The sequence below is a fragment of the Branchiostoma belcheri genome, unplaced genomic scaffold (genome assembly GCF_001625305.1).
Source record: "Branchiostoma belcheri isolate BF01 breed outbred unplaced genomic scaffold, Haploidv18h27 scaffold95, whole genome shotgun sequence".
In the NCBI taxonomy this organism is placed as follows: domain Eukaryota; kingdom Metazoa; phylum Chordata; class Leptocardii; order Amphioxiformes; family Branchiostomatidae; genus Branchiostoma; species Branchiostoma belcheri.
Genome location: NW_017804631.1, coordinates 828,740 through 848,759, shown reverse-complemented (window position 1 = coordinate 848,759; position 20,020 = coordinate 828,740). Strand labels below are relative to the sequence as shown.

At 40.8% G+C, this 20,020-nt stretch overlaps 5 protein-coding genes across 6 annotated transcripts in view; 3 read left to right on the top strand and 2 right to left on the bottom strand.

Moving 5' to 3' along the window:
• The window catches only part of LOC109461712 (altered inheritance of mitochondria protein 21-like), an 8,113-nt gene extending 5,426 nt beyond the window's left edge, over positions 1 to 2,687 (bottom strand). Inside the window, 3 exon segments of the mRNA XM_019758099.1 lie at positions 1,129 to 1,304; positions 1,685 to 1,887; positions 2,591 to 2,687. Of these exon segments, the coding sequence (XP_019613658.1) occupies positions 1,129 to 1,304; positions 1,685 to 1,865 (357 nt within the window). The 5' untranslated portion in view covers positions 1,866 to 1,887; positions 2,591 to 2,687.
• A 1,534-nt stretch (positions 2,688 to 4,221) lies between these two features.
• LOC109461718 (CMP-N-acetylneuraminate-poly-alpha-2,8-sialyltransferase-like) lies at positions 4,222 to 8,939 on the top strand. Its single transcript, XM_019758107.1, has 6 exons — positions 4,222 to 4,463; positions 6,001 to 6,069; positions 6,603 to 6,671; positions 6,947 to 7,501; positions 7,908 to 8,185; positions 8,910 to 8,939. The coding sequence occupies exons 1-5, from the start codon at positions 4,303 to 4,305 to the stop codon at positions 8,179 to 8,181; spliced, it is 1,128 nt and encodes a 375-aa protein (XP_019613666.1). The 5' UTR covers positions 4,222 to 4,302; the 3' UTR covers positions 8,182 to 8,185; positions 8,910 to 8,939.
• Positions 8,940 to 9,368: 429 nt separating this feature from the next.
• On the top strand, positions 9,369 to 13,331 carry LOC109461719 (CMP-N-acetylneuraminate-poly-alpha-2,8-sialyltransferase-like). Of its 2 annotated transcripts, none has more exons than XM_019758108.1 (4): positions 9,369 to 9,549; positions 10,280 to 10,348; positions 11,744 to 12,298; positions 12,750 to 13,331. In XM_019758108.1, exons 1-4 carry the CDS (start codon positions 9,383 to 9,385, stop codon positions 13,024 to 13,026), a joined length of 1,068 nt encoding a protein of 355 aa, XP_019613667.1. In that variant the 5' UTR covers positions 9,369 to 9,382; the 3' UTR covers positions 13,027 to 13,331. The 2 variants fall into 2 exon arrangements, with proteins under 2 accessions (XP_019613667.1, XP_019613668.1); XM_019758109.1 differs by having other exon boundaries at positions 9,373 to 9,549; positions 11,909 to 12,298.
• Positions 13,332 to 15,834: 2,503 nt separating this feature from the next.
• On the top strand, positions 15,835 to 19,047 carry LOC109461721 (CMP-N-acetylneuraminate-poly-alpha-2,8-sialyltransferase-like). Its single transcript, XM_019758110.1, has 4 exons — positions 15,835 to 16,009; positions 17,327 to 17,395; positions 17,899 to 18,450; positions 18,674 to 19,047. Exons 1-4 carry the CDS (start codon positions 15,972 to 15,974, stop codon positions 18,945 to 18,947), a joined length of 933 nt encoding a protein of 310 aa, XP_019613669.1. The 5' UTR covers positions 15,835 to 15,971; the 3' UTR covers positions 18,948 to 19,047.
• A 16-nt stretch (positions 19,048 to 19,063) lies between these two features.
• Positions 19,064 to 20,020, bottom strand: part of LOC109461666 (alpha-N-acetylgalactosaminide alpha-2,6-sialyltransferase 5-like) — a 9,357-nt gene continuing 8,400 nt past the window's right edge. Inside the window, exon 4 of the mRNA XM_019758047.1 lies at positions 19,064 to 19,714. Coding sequence (XP_019613606.1) covers positions 19,525 to 19,714 — 190 coding nt within the window. The 3' untranslated portion in view covers positions 19,064 to 19,524. The remainder of the gene's footprint in view (positions 19,715 to 20,020) is intronic.

The window sequence follows — 20,020 nt, the reverse complement described above, 5'->3', positions numbered from 1 at the left end:
GCTAACATTAGGTCTAAGGTATACAATGCTAAAAATAAGATAAAAAGAAATATAAATATAAGTGGTATTGATCTAAGTTCTAATGGCTTCTTCTCTCTTTTTGTAAACATTTTTGAAATATACTTACATACTTCATTGATGACGTCTATATTTGTACATGATATAATATATTTAAAGGTGTCTTCCTTTGATAATGTTTTACATTTTTTGTCGAGCTTAATTGAACTGAACAGTGATTTACGTTCGTTATCATATAATTTACAGTCAAGCATAAAATGCGATTCATCTTCAATACACGAATTGTTACAGAATGTACACAGTCTATCTTGTAACGGTGTACGGCTATGCCTGCCAGATTCTATGTGTAGAGGGTGGTCGCTAATACGGAGTTTACACATGGCTCTGCGGTTTTCAAAATTTGGGATGTCTAAATATGGTTCTCTGTCGTATAGTACTTAATCATTCACAATAAATAGACCCTCTATGCCCCCATTTCAGTGTGTTCATCGTTGTAGAAGACCATACGTATTTATGTCTCCGTAATTAATATGTCTTTTCTATGAATTATATGTTTTATTGCAAATTCATGCCCGATGGCTAATTGCAAGTACAGAAGAAACATTTGGTGTAAAACAATTAATAGACAGAGAACTACTGTTAACTCCTAAAAACTACTGGGTTTGACTTCTTTTTTGAAGGCAGTGGAAGACACGTGTGTGTGTATATGGGAGGGGGGGTATTATTGAGATCCAGCGTCCTCACTAGCTGTATTGCATTAAGTACGTCCACCCTGATTCCATGTTCAGTTCCACCCTGATGACGTTTTCTCACATCAACACGCATCCTGAAAAATAGAAGAAAATGTAGTGAACTTAACACACGTGTCACAGAATGTATCAACGAAGAGCTAGATATCATAGTTCCCATGGGCTTGTGCAATTTTATCATTACTTCCAGCCTTGTTTATAACAGTTAAGAGAATATCCATCTATCATATTACACTATATGATCATGCCATCTTTTTCTTTTATCTTAATCACAATGTACCAAACAACATATATTAAATGTTATCTATATAAATAAGTATAATTTTAATATGTATCAGTTTGATACCTGATGCTAATTAACCTCCATCATTTGTTAGTATACATACAAGTAACCTGCAAATCTACCTTTGCATCCTTTGAATTTTCCTTTCGTCGCCTTCTTCTCCTTCTTCTTCTTCTTCTTTCCCTTCTTCGACTCCTCCCCTCCCTCGCCCTCCTCTTCTTGTGTTGCTTCTTCGTCTGGTTCTGGTGGTTTGTCTGCATCATCGGGAAAGAATTATTGCTTTGATATTATATCTGTATCTGTATAGCCGGTATAATCGCCCTTCGGCGTAACACACCAGCTTCACAGGCACGTGGTGCGGCGGCAGCGGGCTACAATGTATATTACACCGACGACTTGTTACACTCAATCTTTTCACAATTAATTGCAGGAGCTCGTTGTTTAAAGCTTTCTGGTGATATTGTACGTGTACGTGTGACATCGAAGTGATAATATAAAGGATAAAGTTATCCACACATGTGTTTAAATTAAGTTGTAGAAGACCATACAAAAGTCTCTGTACTTTTTGTTGTGTCAATAAAGAATCATCACATAAAAGAAAATCGCCAAGAGACAGAATGAAAGTGTCTCCTACCGGAGTTTGTGTAGAGTGAAGAGTTGACGGTGTTGTCCGAACTCTGGCTGCTCTGGTCGTCGTTAAAGTTCCCAGAATCCCCCTCGATGTCCGGAACTCCGTCCAGTTTAGGGAAGGTCGCGCCCTCCCCCATCACTACTGGGGCGATGTCGTCAACTGCGACTCCCGAGTCTTTGTCCATGACTTATTGTAGTCCACAACTTCTGTTGATTAACGTTATAGTAGAATTTTAAGTCGTGATACTGGTGATCTTTTTGTGAGGGCTAGCCCTTTATAATAGCCTCCGGCTAGTTGGGCAGTCCTGGCTGTATACATATGTCTTATTCAGCCAAATAAATCAAATCAAATCTTTCCAGGATTTAGACTCTTATTTGTTATGTATAATGCTTTAAGTCCTGATGATACATGAAGGACGTGTTTGTGACTTTGTGTGTGTGTGTACAAAACCGAAGTTCAGCACTGGTGCTGCGAAGGTTTTTTTTTACATGGAACAAACCATTCTCACATCGGTCTGCTAGAACTGAAGTGAAAAAAAGTGTCACTACCCCTAAAAGTTGCTGAATGGTATCTTCTTAAATCTACTAGAGAGTAAAAAACTTTGAATTTAACTTAAATCATATTGTTCTTATCTTCATATCCGATATATCCGTTGCTTATAGTTTAGCTTATTTCTTTATGGTCAATAGCTTTAAAGTATATATCTTTAAAGTATTATTTTTAAGACACCTTCAAAAGTCACCAGCCACATCCTTTTACCACAAAAACCTGTAGACAACTCAGATCCTAATTGTTACAAACTTTCAGTGTTTTTTACTTCACATAAAAAGTAGAACAGATTTCACAGTTGATGAGTAAACCTTACCTGCTGAATATTAAGATGGAAATGATTAAGACGCAACGACTTACCTAACCTTAACGCCGGTTTACCTGGACGCCTGTACACTTGTTGTACCTTAACAGGTGTGTTCTGTGTAGAAATGTCTCACCTGTACCTTAAGGCTCGTCACCTGAAGTGGCTAGACCGGTTGAGGCACTCAGGAGGTGCGGATGTGTGGTCGCCATCTTTGTAGACTGGAAACCATCGTTTGGGACAATCTCCAAGCAGACGTTTGGTGGCTGCAATGTAGTATCAAATTGACAAGACAGTATTATATTGACAGAGCAGTATCATATTGGCTGACGAAAGAAAAATATCGGTAAAAAATATCAGTACAAATACCGATAAAAATGCCTAACAGACACATCAAAAATTAGCCGAAGCCTTTCAACAGTCACTACTATCTATATTTCTGGATTTGGTGGCAGTACCGTGGCACCTTACTCTATTTTGTCTGGCGTTGACCTCTCGCTCACCCCTCCATAACAAAAATGAATAGCGGCCAGCAGGCCTTATTTTTGTACTAGTAAAGACTCAAAGAAACAAAGAAGACAAAACAACCTAAACATAGGGCGTTTTCTTGACAGCCTTTCTGATAACTTCTGTTTTGTGAGCGAAGTTTTTGAAAGCAACACCGTGAAAAGTCCTCGCCTGGATTTGTTCGGTGGCTTTAGATTGTCCTTGATCGGCCAAGCATGGCTGTCTCTTAACACACATGACTGACGCTCAAGCTCCTGTTGTACTGGCAGACCGCCCTCTTACATGCTCAAGGTCTTAACAACAATCAGTACACGGTTACTTGTAAACCTGCTTATGTATACACCTGCAATTCTCCTGCAGTCTCTTACTTAGTGTCACTGACGAAAGGTAGTGGATGCTACCTGAAACGTCTGACCGTTTCCAAAATCATGTCCAGTTGCTCGAGTAACTTTTTTCTGGCGTATCTTATTACCTGAATGTCTAACCTTCACCGAAGTAGACTGGACAGTTGCTTGCTTTACGTCTAATATTTAACTAAGGACGAAATTCTTGTCGTACCTTGGAACATTCAGCTGGAACACTCCTACTTAATAACACCAGCATAGTCTTTGTTTGTGACATAATTTATTAGATTAGGGACTCATAAAAGTATCATAATTGCTTTATCCTTTCCGTGAACTTCGCTGAATAGAGTCAAGATCACCTGTTATATGGGACTCTAAACGCACCTGTAAATTCTCGCTCACTTCCTAAAAGTCGGTGCCCAGTCTCAGTGACAAAAAACAGCCAGCAGTTATAGGTTCAGATCATTTTTATCTTAGAACATCAACAGACATACATTACTATATAACTATAAGTAGTACTTTTAGTTCAGTCATTGCGTGTGTTTTTTTGCAGCATTTGTTTGGTACATCTTTCTAGAAGTGCATATTTCTAGAAGTGTATCTGCTTGGAGATTATCTCGTTTGCGAGGCGTCTGTAACATAAACTTCCGCAGGTAGCCACACCACACCTATTTTGGATCAAACCACGTTAATTTGGGGGGTGTATTGAACTGGACTAATCGCTATTCGCTCGATCCTTAAAACGTTCCAAGCACCTACGATCCTTAGACCTTTTTAAAAATTTATAACCTACTAAAGTGGCCTCTTAGGTTAGATTAAGCTACCTTCCTGCGTAAAATATGTCGACCCCCTCCGTAAGGATCTATTGGAAGCGCCCGAAATAGACAAGACCACTACCTTTCTGACGATCGGTAACTATGGCATGTACATGTAGGAGAACGTGTGCTCTGTTCCTGGCGTTTGGGTTACTCTTTTCCACGGCGTTCTTCTTTTTACTCGGCACGAAGGCATGGACGTATCGCCGCTACGTTTCATTTCAACCAGATCTGAGAACACGGGCGGTTTCTTCGGGAAACAGGTAGGTTTTAGTTTGAGGACCGTCATGAAAGGGTACATTCTCACCAAGGAGAAGAGCTCCAAAGGTTTATAGGCCACGCAATCCATGTTTGTGCAATCCAATGTTGTCCAAACACGGCCAAACTCCACAGACCTTCACTCGTTATATAGTTATCTCCAAGCAGATCCTACGGTGGCAAGGCAGTATCCATTGGCCAAAAGATCTGCTTGGTGATTACGTTGGGCCTGCGGGGGGGTTGAGCGATAACGCTCTACGCTAAATTTTGAGAGCTGGCTACGTATTACTAGTACACTGAATTCAGGAAATTTCTCGATCTCTCCAAGTGGCTACAACGCTCTACGTAGAATTAAAACGGCGAATACGCTCTACGCAAAATGCGCCAATTGTGCTCTACGTAGAATTAAAACGGCCGCCGTTTACGCTCTACGGAAAAGGGCTTTCGGGCCCCCATTATACGAGCCAGGCTTATGTTGGAGCACCCATGGCATGTGTTTTCTCAACAGCAATAACACATGATTTGTTTGCGTGCCATCCTTTTAGTGAACTTTACGTGAACCTCACTGAATAAACTCTGGACAACATTTTCGCATTAGTGAGGGACTCTTGAGTTGAGTACCTGTCACATAAAGCCGAGCTACTAGTAATATGGCCCCCCGAACACTAGCCAAACTCCCATCAACAACGGCTAGGAGTAGGTCGGGAGCAAGGTCGGTTGGTGTTCTGCTGCACATTAGGGGGGAATCGTCGTTTCAGTCTTTCGTTGTGAGATGTCTGTCGTTTATATCTTTATTTTATTTTGATGTGTCAAGTTGGCAGGAGTGGGTTGGTGGGAGCACTTGGACAGTATTACCTGTCGTGGGTAACTTGATACATGTACATTCTTTTTCTGTCGCCTTTCCTCTGTCTAAGTCTCTGTACCGTTGAAAAGGTTAAAAAAAAAGAAAATAGTTAAAACTCTTCTTTCTCTTCTCTAGTTTTCCTTCTTTTTTTTTATTTAATTAGTTATACCCCAGTTAGAAACGGGCTAGAAGTCAGCCTCTGCAAAGCTCAAGTCATTTCAAAGCGGATTACTGCCCTATTGGAACAACTCACTTCTCAAAAATCACCAACTTTGTTATTTTTTAATTCCAAAACAGCATCCGTATAACGAAGGGCGTTTTCAAACGGTTCCCGTTTAAAACTGGACCGATCAGGTACCTCATGCTTACATAATTCAAAGCCTTTCAATTTAGTCACTGGATCAACTGCATACGTGTGCCTTCAGGCAAAAATACCTACTGGCTTCAGTGCTGGCCAGAACAATGGGGTAGTCTGTATATAGCCTCTCTGGATCGGTATGTAGCCTCCCGGTATGCATACACATTCTAGCACTAATATATGTCTGTAGTAAATTCAAATTCTCCCATAAATTAAAAGTGACCAAACAATTCAGTCATACCGATAGTATATCAAAGCTCCTTTATACATCAACCTTATGTCAGTGAGTTAGAACCGAATCGCCCCATTAAAACTCTTGTGTTCCAATTTCTTCACACAGGACCAACTCACCGAGAAGAAATGAGGCTCCAGGAGTGAATGTAAATACATCGAAAGTTGAACGGACAAGGTGGAGGTTTTTTTCTCACAAGATTAAGGAATGGTTTTCTTTGATATGCAATGCTAGCAAACTTAGTGCAAAAAGCAAATAGGGTATCTAAGAGCTGGACAATTGTTATGGTTGGAAAGAACCGAATTTGTCCCCGACTATTAGCTCTGTTGCAATGACATGTAGAAGAAAACATCTTTCTCCTTTCACGCATAGTCATGCCATAAGTCATTTTGTTTACCGGAGGAAAACATATTGTTTTTGCTACGTTTCCTCTTCTTCTTCCGTTCCAAACACTAACCTCTGACCTGGCCAATGACATGATTTGTTGACGTCTCTCACCATGGTAACTGGTGTTGGGTTACCTAATGTTGCAATTTTATAGTATGAGGGATTTATACTCCTGTCTGACCATATATTTGAATGTATTTGAGTAAGAATTAACAGAGCAGACCATATGCGAAGGTAAGCATTATGCATTCGCTTTGCAAATGTTACCTTTATAGTTTTCTTATTCATTGCCATTTTGACAGAAGTACAATCTCTTATAACAGGATCAATTCAACAATAACAACAAATCCCCCGGGACTGAGCTTCAATACATCAGAAGTCGAACGGATGAGGTGCGATAATTTCTACTTCTACTCGCAAATTAAGAATTTTTCTAGTTTAAAGGTTTTTGTTCAGCAGTACTATTAATATCAGGATGCTCTGAACGACTGCGTTCTTCCATAAAACTTTTTATGTTGACGGAAGGAAAACATTATTTTTGCTCAGTTTCTTCCTCTTCTTCTTCTTCAAACAGTGACCTCAATGACCTGAACCATTGTTGTGTCTGTTACCATGGCAACTAGTGTTGGGTTACATCATGCTGCGATTTTTTGTATCATTTTCATAGAAAGTGGGTTCTGAAGTACTTCAACCCGGACACAGACCTCACCGTCAACAAGTCCCAAGTCCAAGTTGGACAAACGATCCGTTACGAAGCTTCTCGAAAAGAAAGCGCCAACATCACTGAAAATTTCTTCCGTCTGATTCCGGAGTCCTCGCCTCTCCTGGGCAGGCACTTCCGGTCTTGTGCAGTCGTGGGGAATTCTGGGATTCTCCTGGGCAGCCGCTGTGGTCCTGAGATCGACTCTGCGGATTTCGTGTTCAGATCTAACCTTGCTGCAGTTGACGGATTCGAAAAGGACGTGGGGGCGAAATCGAACTTCACCACCATGAATCCGTCTGTCCTTTCACACGACTATAAAGGATATGGCGAAAACAGTAGTATGCAAGTAAGGTTCGTCAAGCGACTGCGACTCATCCAAGATCAGATTCTTCACATCCCTGCTTTCGTATCTCCGAACGGACGTGAAGACGTGGAGTTTACCAACAGGATGATACTGGAAAATCGCCTGCCAATCAAGCTTTCCTATGCACCAAGGGACACTACAGGAAGGATGAAAAAGTGAGGTTTCAACTTGCGTTATGCTGTATGATAGTTTTGAGAATTCCCTAATTCATAGCATTTTAACTTGGGTTCCAACTAGCCTCCACCATGCCTTCCTACGGGGGTTAAAGGTTACAGGTTTAACTATTCTCTAACATCTAACCGGGACGGGGGGCGATATCGACTTCAGACAACCTTTTACCCTTTGCTGACGTCACACGTGGGAAAAATCATGTGTCCACAGCATTTGGGTCAGATAGCTGAGGAAGACTGAGTGATTCAGTCGAAAATTCCGGTGAGTCAAATTTTGAGTTGGAGAACAGTTTAACGTCTTCATAATATTCTCTAACATGTAGTATCTAAATCTTGAAACATTCTTTAATGTGTTTATATGCCTAACATGTGGGTACTTTCTACTGCCTAGGTTGTGGAACGATTCAGAATTCAAGCCCAAACGCCCTTCAACGGGAAGCATCATGTTCGCCCTGGCGGCCTGTCTGTGCGACCAGATGCACCTGTACGGATTCTATCCCTTTGGAAGGGACGAACAGGGCAGAAAGATAGGATACCATTACTACGGGAAAGTAAGAAACCTTCGCAACCACAACATGACTGAAGAGTACCGGGCGTTTCAGAGGCTCCACCAGCGGAAAGCTCTGGTACTGCACACAGAGCCTTGTGATAATGTCAAGCTATAAACAACTAGAAAGGCCGACATTTGCTTTGGAGCAAATACAGCAATGGCTTCACCACATTTTACGACATGGCAGGGAAAGAATGAGAAACACAAGGGAAAACAATGCTTTACATTGATATAACTATAGTATGAAGTACTAGTAACATACAACTAAGACTACAACAGTTGGATAGCTATTCCCTACATTATTGGTTAGGATTTTTAATTGCATAATGCAAACTGTTGATTTTCAAGAAAAAAGAAGCGTTCATGCCCCGCATTCCAATGCTGGAGCAGGAAAGCTTAAAATACCTACCAAAACACTTGAATACAGACCTACTGTCAGTATGGAATGGCTCTGTGCAGGTATTAATTAAGTTAAGCCTGTTAAATTCCAACAGCCAATCAGCAAGGAGAATAGAGGAAAGCTGCATGCCTATTGGTTGATGCCCTGCATTCCATTGTGATGACTCATGCCCAAATGTGGTAACACTGCACACTAACTCAGTAATACATTTGCTATAACACAGCCAAAAAACTCAAATAAAACCATTCTAAAAGCCTGTATCACAAAAATTAAAAAAACGCCTGGGGGTATTTGCCTACTGTACCTCCATACCAAATTTCAGGTCCTTAGGCCTCAAAATGAAGAAGCTGAATCCATTTAAAGAAATGGCAGGAGGAGAAGAAGAAGGAGGAGAATCATGAGAAAAAGCAATATGGTTTCACCACTTTGTGGTGAACCCATAATAATCAGTCCTCCATGTACGATATAGCCACATCCTTGATATATATATGCATGTATTTGATGTTTTTATGTTTACAGAAGGAAAGCATATTGTTTTTGCTCAGTTTCTTCTTCTTCTCCAAACAGTGACCTCAATGACCTCAACCATTGATATGTCTGTCACCATGGTAACTAGTGTTGGGTTACATCATGTTGCAATTTTATAGTAGGAAGGATTTAGACTCCTGTCTGACCATAGCATTCTACTGACTTGCCTCTTGGACCGAACCATTACTTTTGGGGAGTACCATACTGTATTAATCGCCATTCGCACGCAAACCATACCACATTCCAAGCACGTACGATCCTTAAACCCTTTTTTGCATGTACCCCCCCCCTAAAGTGGTCTTTTTTTCAGGTTAGGTGAAACTACCCCCTACAAGTAATATACTCCCCTCCGCATGCGTGTTGTTAACACCCAAAACGCAAAACGAACATGGCGCGCAGAAGAACGTGTGTTCTGTTCCTAGCCTGTGGATTATTCTTTTCGTCGACTTTCTTCTTTTTACTCGGCACGAAGGCCTGGCAGAATCACCGCTACGTTTCATTTCAACCAGGTCTGAACATGAGGACGCCGACAAAGGCAGTTTCGTCTGAAAACAGGTGGGTTTTAGTACGAGGAAACACCTGTTGGTTTTAAGCTTGATTTACCTTAAGTACGTAGCATGGCGACCGTTGGGAAAGGGTTCACGGTTACATTCACACGAACCGTATGGATAGTGCTGGTAACTCGTAGTTACTGAAAAACATTGACCACTCACTTTGGGGGCGAATTAGGAAAGGTTAGAAATGTTTGAATCATTTTGGGCAAGGACAAGGGTAAATTTTCTTGCGGCTGGCTCTTTCCGTTGAGCTTTGTTTTTCTTGTGCTAGCCAACGCGGTAACTGAGTAACGCACATAACAACTCGCCTAAATTCAAACTTATGGGCACTGTAGCCTCTACCAGGCTTCGGGAGGCGGCTGGAAAGAGTAGAAATCGCCAAATAACGTTACATAGTAGAGAGATAACATGCCAGGGGAGTTGGTTCGGTAGAGAGAACTGTTTGCCGCACTCCGAAGCCTGGTAGATGGTAGAGGTTAGGGGCACTGCGCAATCCATTCACACGTACAAGGTTACATTACAAGGACAGCCGAACAAATAAATAGCCCGCTACTCGTTTTACTGCCCTTAGGCAGCGACAACGGCTTTGTAACAAAGCCCTGTTGCTGCACTGGTGTGTTTAAGACCAGCGCCAAAGGGATTGTGTAACCCGGCTCGGTTCCCATTCCACTTGTATTTACGTGACGCCCGCAGCATCGCAAAGTAAAATCAGTATGTTCCTATTCACACAGAGCCAACTCACTGAGAACACACGAGACTCCGGCAGTGAATATCGCTACATCACAAGTTGAACTGATAAGGTACATTTATTTTCTTTCTCACAGAATTATGGCATGATTTTCCTTTGTATTTTAACGCTGCAAAACATAGTTCAGGAAGCAAATAACCTGGACTGCAGTTGTCAAGGTTAGAAAACACTGAACTTTTTTATTGACTGTCCGAGTTAAACGCAGCAATAAGACTTCTGTAAATACTAGATTTCTTAATAAAAAAAAGTATAATTGTATCAACTTGAAATCGAGTTTGGAAACAGGGAGCAGTTATACTATGTTCAGCATGCAAAAGGTTCTGTTTTTTTATTCAGTATTAGCAAGATACTCTAGTCAACATTGCTCTTCCCTGAATTGAATTTTTTTTGTTTAACCCTATTGAGGCCCGGGGGGGAGGGTGGCTTTCGAGGCCCGCGCGCAATTTCATCTCGGATAGCGCCTGAACAGCTTGCACTAGAACCGTCATATTTGGTGACTTTTCCTAAAACATATCTGTCAACAATTTCCTATTAATTAGATAAGTTCCTGATTTTTTTGTGTTGCCATGGCAATGGCAATGAAAAATTCTATGATTTCTTAATGGTGAATGATGGGAATGTCATACTTGGGACATCTGTAAGTTAATCAAAAGTTAACATACATCACGATGCGATGCATATATCATGTTAATGCAGAGGTAATTTGCATAATTAAAGAAGAAATTTACATTTACATATTAAGCCCATATTTCATGGAGGTATGAACTCTCGGAACTCTTGTTATATATAATTTTTATCATTAAATATTCATAATTTATGCTGATTTGATGACGTCATCGTTCAAACTCCAAGATGGTGAACCATAAAATTAGCTCTTGTGTAGCAATGTTTTTTCACTAATTTTCATTTCAACTTCGTATATTTTTCGGTGACGTTCATATGAACGTCTTAAATCCATTTGCGTTACGTTTTGAGACTATATATGGAAAAAATGCAATTTTCCGAGATTTCCGATCCAATATGGCCGATAGCTTAATTATGCATTACGTCATTTTATGACGTCATTTTGACGTCAGTGTTGTTGCCAGGGGCAACATAAGTCTAAGCAGACATTAATATTCTATTATAGACGCTTTTTGTTAAAGTTTGGTTATATTCCTCTGTTTTACGAAAAAAAATTGTCGACTGTTTTACCCCAAAAAATCATATAGATGACGTCATGATGGCGTCATATGATGTGATAATTGCACAAAAGTTTTGCGACCCTACGATAAGTGGTTGTTGAGTTACAGGGGCAGGCCTCAAAAGCCTCCCCCCTCCCGGTCTGAGCATGCCCAAAAAAGCCCGGTCTGAATAGGGTTTATGTTAAAACTTTTGATCCAACACAAAGAAGTTTTCTCATCTAGAGCTTTCTGTCAGTCAAACTTTTTCTGTATGTTTTTCATAGAAGGTGGATTACGTCGTTCTTCAACCTGGACACAGACCTCACCGTTATCAAGTCCCAAGTCCAAATTGGCCAAACGATCCAGTACGAAGCTTCTCGAAATAAAAGCACCAACATCACTGAAAATTTCTTCCGTCTGATTCCGGAATCGTCGCCTCTCCTGGGCAGGCACTTCCGGTCCTGTGCAGTCGTGGGGAATTCTGGGATCCTCCTGGGCAGCCGCTGTGGTCCTCAGATCGACTCTGCAGACTTCGTGTTCAGATGTAACCTTCCCGCTATCGAGGGGTTCGAGGAGGACGTGGGGACGAAAGCTAACTTCACCACCATGAATCCGTCCGTACTTCCACACGATTATGACGGATACATCAATACTACCAGCGTACAGGACAGGTTTGTGAAACGATTGCGTCTTCTCCACGACCAGATTCTCCACATCCCAGCTTTCGTAACAGTGAACGGACGTGAACACGTGGAGTTTGCCAACAGAATGATACTGGAACATCACCTGCCAATGAAGCTTTCGTATGCACCAAGTGATGCCAATAAGAAGATGAAAATGTTAGTCTCTATTTTTCACATTTGACGATTCCTAATTGATAACATTTACGGTGAGGTTGACCAAGTAATAGTAATTTATTTTGTACTGCCAAATGCTTACACAGTAAGTTGCGTTCTTGGCGTGGGGTGGGGTGGCGTAGCGGCAGAGTGCTCGACTCGGAACCAAGAGGTACCGGGTTCGAGTCCTGACATGCCACCGATCTTGTGCCCGTGGGAAAGGCACTTTACACGACTTTCCCCAATTCCCTCAGGTGAAAATGAGCATTTTCTTGTCCCCTGTGTTGGTGGCGGTATTAATATAAGTTGGAAAAAAACTTGAGTGTGCCGTCACCACGTCTTGTGCTGATCTGTTGAAATAAAAAAAAAGTTGTGTTCTTCCGTTATTCAATCATGTATCAAGTAAAGCATGCTTTCTTCACATGTGTAACATATACTTTTTTCTACTGTTTAGGTTGTGGGGGTCTTCAGAATTCCATACCAAGCGGCCTTCAACAGGGAACATCTTGTACGTTCTGGCGACCTGTCTCTGCGACCAGGTACATTTGTACGGATTCTACCCGTTTGACAAGGATGAAAAGGGGCGAGATATAAAGTACCATTACTTTGGTGAATTAAAAAACAGTACTCGCAACCACAACATGACTGAAGAGTACCGGGCGTTTCAGAGGCTCCACCAGCGGAAAGCTCTGGTACTGCACACAGAGCCTTGTGATAATGTCAAGCTCTAAACAATAATCAGTCGTCAATGTTTAGATACTATACAGCCACATTTTTACATCCATTGTACAATTACTGATTGTTTACGCCCTAGAGAACCATAGCCGCGGTATAGCATCTTGTTTAGTACTTAGTTCACATCAGAAAATTGTCTATTGAAACAACAATAGTACTACCGTGGCTAAAATCCCGAAAAAGGAAAATAATATGTGTGTTATAATTAGCGTTAATAGTCATAGTACTAACATAGTACTGACCAAAGCGTGCAGGTAACATTTAACCTTAAGCCAGAACGATTCTAATGTGTTGTGAATAAACTAGCATACTTTGAGGCTTGTTTGTTTGTTTGTTTGTTTGTTTGTTTGTTTGTTTGTTTGTTTGTTTGTTTGTTTGTTTGTTTGTTTGGGCCATCCATATTTCGTACATTTAACGTCCTATCCGAGGGACGTCCCTAACTGAAGCTAGGTAATCATTTCCACCTGAGTGAAGTGAGGAAAGTCGTGTAAAGTGCCTTTCCCAAGGGCACAAGATCAGTGACACGGGTAGGATTCGAACTCTGGACCTCTTGGTTCTAAACCGAACACGCTACGCCACACGACAGTAAACAGCCTTTTCTATTGCCGTTTCTTGAGTGAAGTTTTTCTTTTTTGAAACCAACTCCGTGAAAATTCTCCGGATTTTTTTCGGTGGCTTTGTTCCTGCTTCAGTCAATAATAATAACTTTATTGCACAACAGTTGTACATTGTGCAAAGTATGGCAAAACTTATCTATAAACTTAACTATGGACTAAACTAACTAATACAGGAGTTTGTGGCTGATATAGGATGTGAATGAACTTTTACAATATTGGAGGAATTTCTTATGTCTAGACATTGTTTGATATACATTCCTATATCTACCATACATGAGTTATCACAGGTCATTATTATCTTAAATTTGCTACTTAAATCCATCGATGTAAATTCTGGTACATATGACGATAGTTTCGTATTTAATGAATTGCGTACATCAACATACTTAGGACATTCCATCAAAAAGTGATACTCATTCTCAACTAGTTCTGGGCAGAATGGACAAACCCTCTGGTCAATAGGAAGCCTTTGAAATCTTCCGGTTTCTATACTGAGTTTGTGACATCCAATTCTGAGTTTTGTGATTGCTCGACGTATGTCAAAGCTCCTTATGTTAGAAAGGTAATTTTCTTGCTTGTAATTCTTGTCTAAGGTGGAAAGGAAAGATAATTTAGAATTGTTTCGAATGGCACAATGCCAGTTTTGTATATAGATATCTTGTAAACGTTGCTTCAGCTGAGTAGTAATCATAACTGACCCTAAGGCCACACCAATTTAATTTCTTGGTTAACGGATTTTTCTACAAAAATAATGGAGCGGGCGGGCGAAAAAAAAATTAAAATAAAAACAGGCCTAGACATCCTATTATGGCCCAAAATTGTACGATAGGAGCCATGAAGTCAACACACCAGGCTGGTTCAAAATTTTGACAATGAATTTTGAACTTTTAATGATACCACTGCATTGAAAGATGGAATGAATTTAACAAGAAGTATGAAAAGGACTGTTTTCAACTGTTCAGGGCAAAATATTTGCAGTTGATTCTGAATTTTTATTTTTATTTGCAAATCAGAAAAAAATGAAGCGGCAAATCCGTTAACCAAGAAATTAAATTGGTGTGGCCTAAACGCACAAAGGTTGGACACGCAATCCAATCATGTCTACAAGGACGTTCAAACAACTACCAGTATAACTAGCTTAATACTATAGTACAAATGTACTAGCTGAAGTGCACTATGAACTATGTAACACCTTTAGTGCACTATGTACCGAGTAACATCAAGCGTCAGTGCACAGTAAACCAGTCAGAATTGCCCTGATGAAGATGACAGACTGTCATCGAAACGTCGGCTAGTAAAAAATAAATGGTTGTGATAAAAAGAAGTCGTTTATCAACCTAATGAAATTATTTACGGAACTACCAGTATAGCTAGCTACGTACTCGTTGTACTGTCCGACTATTTAGCCACGACTAAGTCCTTGTCTTACAAGGTATCGCCAAAAGGGAACATCCGTGTTTCAGAGCAACAGTAAAGACTTCGTTTGTCCTAGTAGTGCACATTATATACATGTAATGTTATAGGTGAACTTCGCTGAATGGAGTCATGACAATTTGTCTCTGTTTCTAATGACTTGTCTCTTGGACTTTTGGGGAGTACTATACTGTATTAATCGCCATTCGCACGCAAACCATACCACATTCCAAGCACGTACGATCCTTAAACCCTTTTTTAGCATGTACCCCCCCCCCCCCAAAGTGATCTTTTTTTCAGGTTAGGCCATGTTGATTTGATTATATGGATGACATCCGCGCGCGCATGAATTTTCGGCCGTTTCCAAAAAAAAAGAAAAGTTTTCAACCATACTGTAAATCCTGCAAAATGAGCAAAAATATACCATAAGTTACAAAAAAATTAATAAAAACTATTCCAATGTCGTAGAATGCCAAAATCAAACGAAAAAAGACGAAATTGTAAAGAAATGAATTTGAAGACTAGATTATTCGCCAAACCATATTCTGTGCCATTTGCTCAACTCTCATATGACCACGTAGACTTCATAATGAAAAGAACTTTTTTTTTTGCAAAACTTTTTTTTTATTCGCACGCGCGCATCAGTTTTGGGGCTCCCGGAGGATGTCATCCATATAATCAAATCAACATGGCCTTAGATTAAACTACCCCCTACAAGTAATACCCCCCCCCCTCCGCAAGGTGTGTCGTAACCACCCAAAACAAACATGGCGCTCAGAATCAGAAGAACGTGTGTTCTGTTCCTAGCCTGTGGATTACTCTTTTCGTCCACTTTCTTCTTCTTACTCGGTACCAAGACATGGCAGAATCGTACGAGTCGTCGCTACGTTTCACTTCAACCAGATCTGAACATGAGGACGCCGACAGAGACGGTTTCGTCAGGAAACAGGTGAGTTTTAGTATGAGGAAACACCTGTTGGTTTTTAGCTTGATTAAACTTAAGAACAGTAGCGACCGTTATGAACGGATATAGCCGTATGGATAACACTGGTAACTCGGAGTTACTGAAAAACATTGATCGCTAGACTTTGGGGCGAATTAGGAAAGGTTTGAACTATTTGAAAGGTTTGAACTATTGGAATTTGGGCAAGGACAAAGGTAAATTTTCTTGCGGTTGGCTCTTTCTGTTGATCTTTGTTCTTATGTAAGCCAACCATAACTGAGTATAAACAGCAGTTAACACATTTATAACGGGATTTTAAGGGCGAATTAGGAAAGGTCTGAAATGTTTAAATCATTTTGAAGAAGGACAAGGGTATATTTTCTTACGGTTGGCTCTTTCTATTGATCTTTGTTCTTGTGTAAGCCAACCATAACTGAGTATAAACAGACATAACTCGTGTGCCGAACTCGTAGGGACTCTGTGACATCCAATACCTTGTACATGGTTACACTCCAAATAGCCTAACAAATAAACCGCGTCTCGCTTTACGCTCGTTCGGTAGCGACAACAACCTTTTAACAAAGACCTATTGCCGCACTTGTGTGTTTAAAGTGATATATGTTTCAGTAAGAATTTGCGCCAAAACTGTGAATATAAATAAATAAAATCTCATTTAGATTGTCGTTTTCAATAACTTTCAACATATTAGCGTCGCTATTTCACTTTTCCGGCGACTGAGCGCAGCGCGAGAATAAGTTGAGCCAGGCCCGCTGTACTTTTAGAAGGCTCTTAAAAAGAATGTAAACAAACATCAGTAAACAAACCGAGGAGTTGGCAGTTTTCCAGCACGTTTTATCGGCCACCGACGTTGATCTTTTACTCCCCAAATGTCATTATGAACCCAGGTAGGATTATAGCGCAAGAAAATGTGTAAAACAATAATGTTTAGATTAGTAAAAAGCTTACATAATAAACTTGATAATATCGCTAATATACCATAACCAGCAACAAAGGGATTGTGTGCCTAGGTTCCTATTCCACTTTTATTTATATAGCCTCCACCAGGCCTTTCTACGGGAATACTGATCGTAGAATTCGGCAAAAAAGAGTGTAACATTGGCAAAGAGAGTCCGGCCGCGGGGAGGTAGTTTCTTTCCCTCCGCGGCCAGTCAAACCTACAACAAGGCGGCCAAACTCCCCTGGCAAATATTCTATACATATCCACCGTAGTTAGTCTGGTAGAGACTGGTAATAGTATTTATACCTGACGCCCTCCCCTAGCATCTCAAAGTACAAACAATGTGTTCCCATTTTTTCACACAGAACCAACTCACAAGGAACACCTGAGACTCCGAGAGTGTATGTCGCTACATCTGAAGTTGAACTAATAAGGTACATGTCTTTTCTTTCTCGAAGAATTAGATACTAATTTTCCTTGGTATTTAGCGCTGCAAAACATACTTTAGTAGTTCAGGAAGAAAATATCTAAGAGCTGGACTGCAGTTGCCAATGTTTAATAGAAAATACTGAATTTGTCATTGACTACCGGATTTAAGGGTAGACTCAAGAACAAATGTTCTGGTTCTGTAAATGTTTTTCTGAATCATAAAAGGAATTGTATTAACTTGAAATCGAGTTTGTACCAGGCAGAAGTTATATTTATTATTTTCCACTTGCAAAGGGTCCTGGGATTTTGTTCAGTAATAGTAATTACTAATACCATAGCAAGATGCTTTGGTCAACATTGCCGCTCTTCCATCGTCTGGTCATGATCATGAAGCTCTTGTGCCCGGGAGGTCGTGGGTTCGAACCCCGGCCCGGGACCAGAAGAGTTTTTACTGGCTCCTCCTGTTTCTTACACATGAATTCAAACCTTTTCCGTATGTTTTTCATAGAAGGTGGATTATGGCGTTCTTCAACCCGGACACGGACCTCACCATTATCAAATCCCAAGTCCAAGTTGGCGAGACGATCCAGTACGAGCGCCGAGGCGAGAGCGCCAATCTCACGGAAGACATGTACCGACTGATTCCGGAATCGTCGCCTCTCCTGGGCAGGCACTTCCGGACTTGTGCAGTCGTGGGGAATTCTGGGATCCTCCTGGGCAGCCGCTGTGGTCCTGAGATCGACTCTGCAGACTTCGTGTTCAGACCGAACCTTCCCGCTATCGAGGGGTTCGAGAAGGACGTGGGGACGAAAGCTAACTTCACCACCATGAATCCGTCCGTTCTTCCACACGACTATGAAGGATACATCAATACTACCGGCGTACAAGACAGGTTTTTGAAACGATTGCGTCTTATCCACGACCAGATTCTCCACATCTCTGCTTTTGTATCGACGAACGGACGTGAAGACGTGGAGTTTACCAACAGAATGATACTGGAACATCATTTACCAATCAAGCTTTCGTATGCACCAAGTTATGCTACTAAGAAAATAGCAGCGTAAGTTTCCTTTTTTTTCACATTTGATAATTCCTGATTGATAACATTTACAGTGAGTGGTCGACTAAGTTCTAGTAACTTCTTTTGTGCTGTCAAAAGCTCACACTAAGTTGTGTTCATCGGCGATTCAACCGTTGATTTCAGTGTTTTATTGTTGCTTCCATGTATGAAGTGAAATCGCGTGCTTTCATCACATGTCTAACACATACTCTCAACTATCCAGGTTGTGGAGGTCTTCAGAATTCCATTGCAAGCGGCCGTCAACAGGAAACATCTTGTACTCACTGGCGACCTGTTTCTGCGACCAGGTCCACTTGTACGGATTCTACCCGTTTCCAAAGGATGAAAACGGGCGAGATATAAAGTACCATTACTATGGGGACGTGGGGAACCACCGCGACCACAATATGACTGAAGAGTACCGGGCGTTTCAGAGGCTCCACCAGCGGAAAGCTCTGGTACTGCACACAGAGCCTTGTGATAATGTCAAGCTCTAACAAACAATTAATCACCCATTTTTGAACGCTTTAATTTTTATCTTCATTGTATATGTTTGATAATTATGATTACCTTCGCAAAAGGAAAACATATTGTTTTTGCTCTGTTTCTTCTTCTTCTCCAAACACATAAGGTCAATGACCTCGACCAGACGTCTGTCACCATGGTGACAACAGGAGCAGTTCCATGACTAAAACCATTCTTCGGGTTTCGTGTATGAATTGTAGACATTTTACAGGCAATAATTCATAGGTGAATAAATAAACAAACAAGTGAACCATCATAACTTTATTTCATGGTGTAAAATGAACCATGAAATCATAATCACAATACGAGAATGTTATTTACATGTAAGTTCCTTTGATTTTGTATCAATTTGTAATTTGCGTAACTTAATTTGATACTTTTGTGAATTTTGAGTTGATTTTGTTGTTGATGGATTTTATTTGGGGTTTTCCCCCAGGAACCATTGAAAAACGCCATCAGGCGATATGTATTTCCTGGATAAATAAGTAAACAAACAAACAAACAAATCAACAGTAGTTGATCCTATAGTTAGATAAATGACTAGAGTCATTATTTGGGTCTCCATGTAGGGTAGTGGAAAGTGATTTTGTGGTATTTTGACCATATTTCGAAGACTTTCTTCTCTGCGAAGAAGCGGTGTGTGTCGGATCTCTGTCTCTCCATCTTGCGGTACTCTTGGCACTCGTTCCCGCCATATTTGTTGAAGTAATGATAGGGCACTGGGTGAGCATGCGGGTCCCTGGAAACACAAACATCAATAGTTAGAGAAAAACAACGAAAATTTTTATAAAACTAGAAAGGCAACAGTTACAAACACATCCAAGCTATCTACCTTCACGGTCTTTGACTCCCTCTCTCTCCCTCCCCCCTCTTCTCTCTAACTCCTCTCTTTCGTCATCTCTCTATCACTCTCTCTCTTCTATCTGTCCCTCTTTTTCTCTCTACCTCCCTCTCACCCTCCCTCTCTCTCTCCTTCCCTCCCTCCCTTCTCTCTTCTATCTCCTCTCTCCTCTTGTCTCCTCCCCCTCCCTCCCTCTCTCTCTCC

Bases quoted from the DNA above. Each gene is read 5' to 3' on its own strand.
- LOC109461721 (XM_019758110.1), top strand. From the start codon at position 15,972: ATGAGGACGCCGACAGAGACGGTTTCGTCAGGAAACAG. The intron at 17,396-17,898 runs GTACATGTCTTT...TGTTTTTCATAG, and splicing joins TCTGAAGTTGAACTAATAAG to AAGGTGGATTATGGCGTTCT. The intron at 18,451-18,673 runs GTAAGTTTCCTT...TCAACTATCCAG, and splicing joins GCTACTAAGAAAATAGCAGC to GTTGTGGAGGTCTTCAGAAT.
- LOC109461718 (XM_019758107.1), top strand. From the start codon at position 4,303: ATGGCATGTACATGTAGGAGAACGTGTGCTCTGTTCCTGGCGTTTGGG. The intron at 6,070-6,602 runs GTGGAGGTTTTT...CTCTTATAACAG, and splicing joins TCGAAAGTTGAACGGACAAG to GATCAATTCAACAATAACAA. The intron at 7,502-7,907 runs GTGAGGTTTCAA...TCTACTGCCTAG, and splicing joins ACTACAGGAAGGATGAAAAA to GTTGTGGAACGATTCAGAAT.
- LOC109461719 (XM_019758108.1), top strand. From the start codon at position 9,383: ATGGCGCGCAGAAGAACGTGTGTTCTGTTCCTAGCCTGTGGATTATTC. The intron at 10,349-11,743 runs GTACATTTATTT...TGTTTTTCATAG, and splicing joins TCACAAGTTGAACTGATAAG to AAGGTGGATTACGTCGTTCT. The intron at 12,299-12,749 runs GTTAGTCTCTAT...TCTACTGTTTAG, and splicing joins GCCAATAAGAAGATGAAAAT to GTTGTGGGGGTCTTCAGAAT.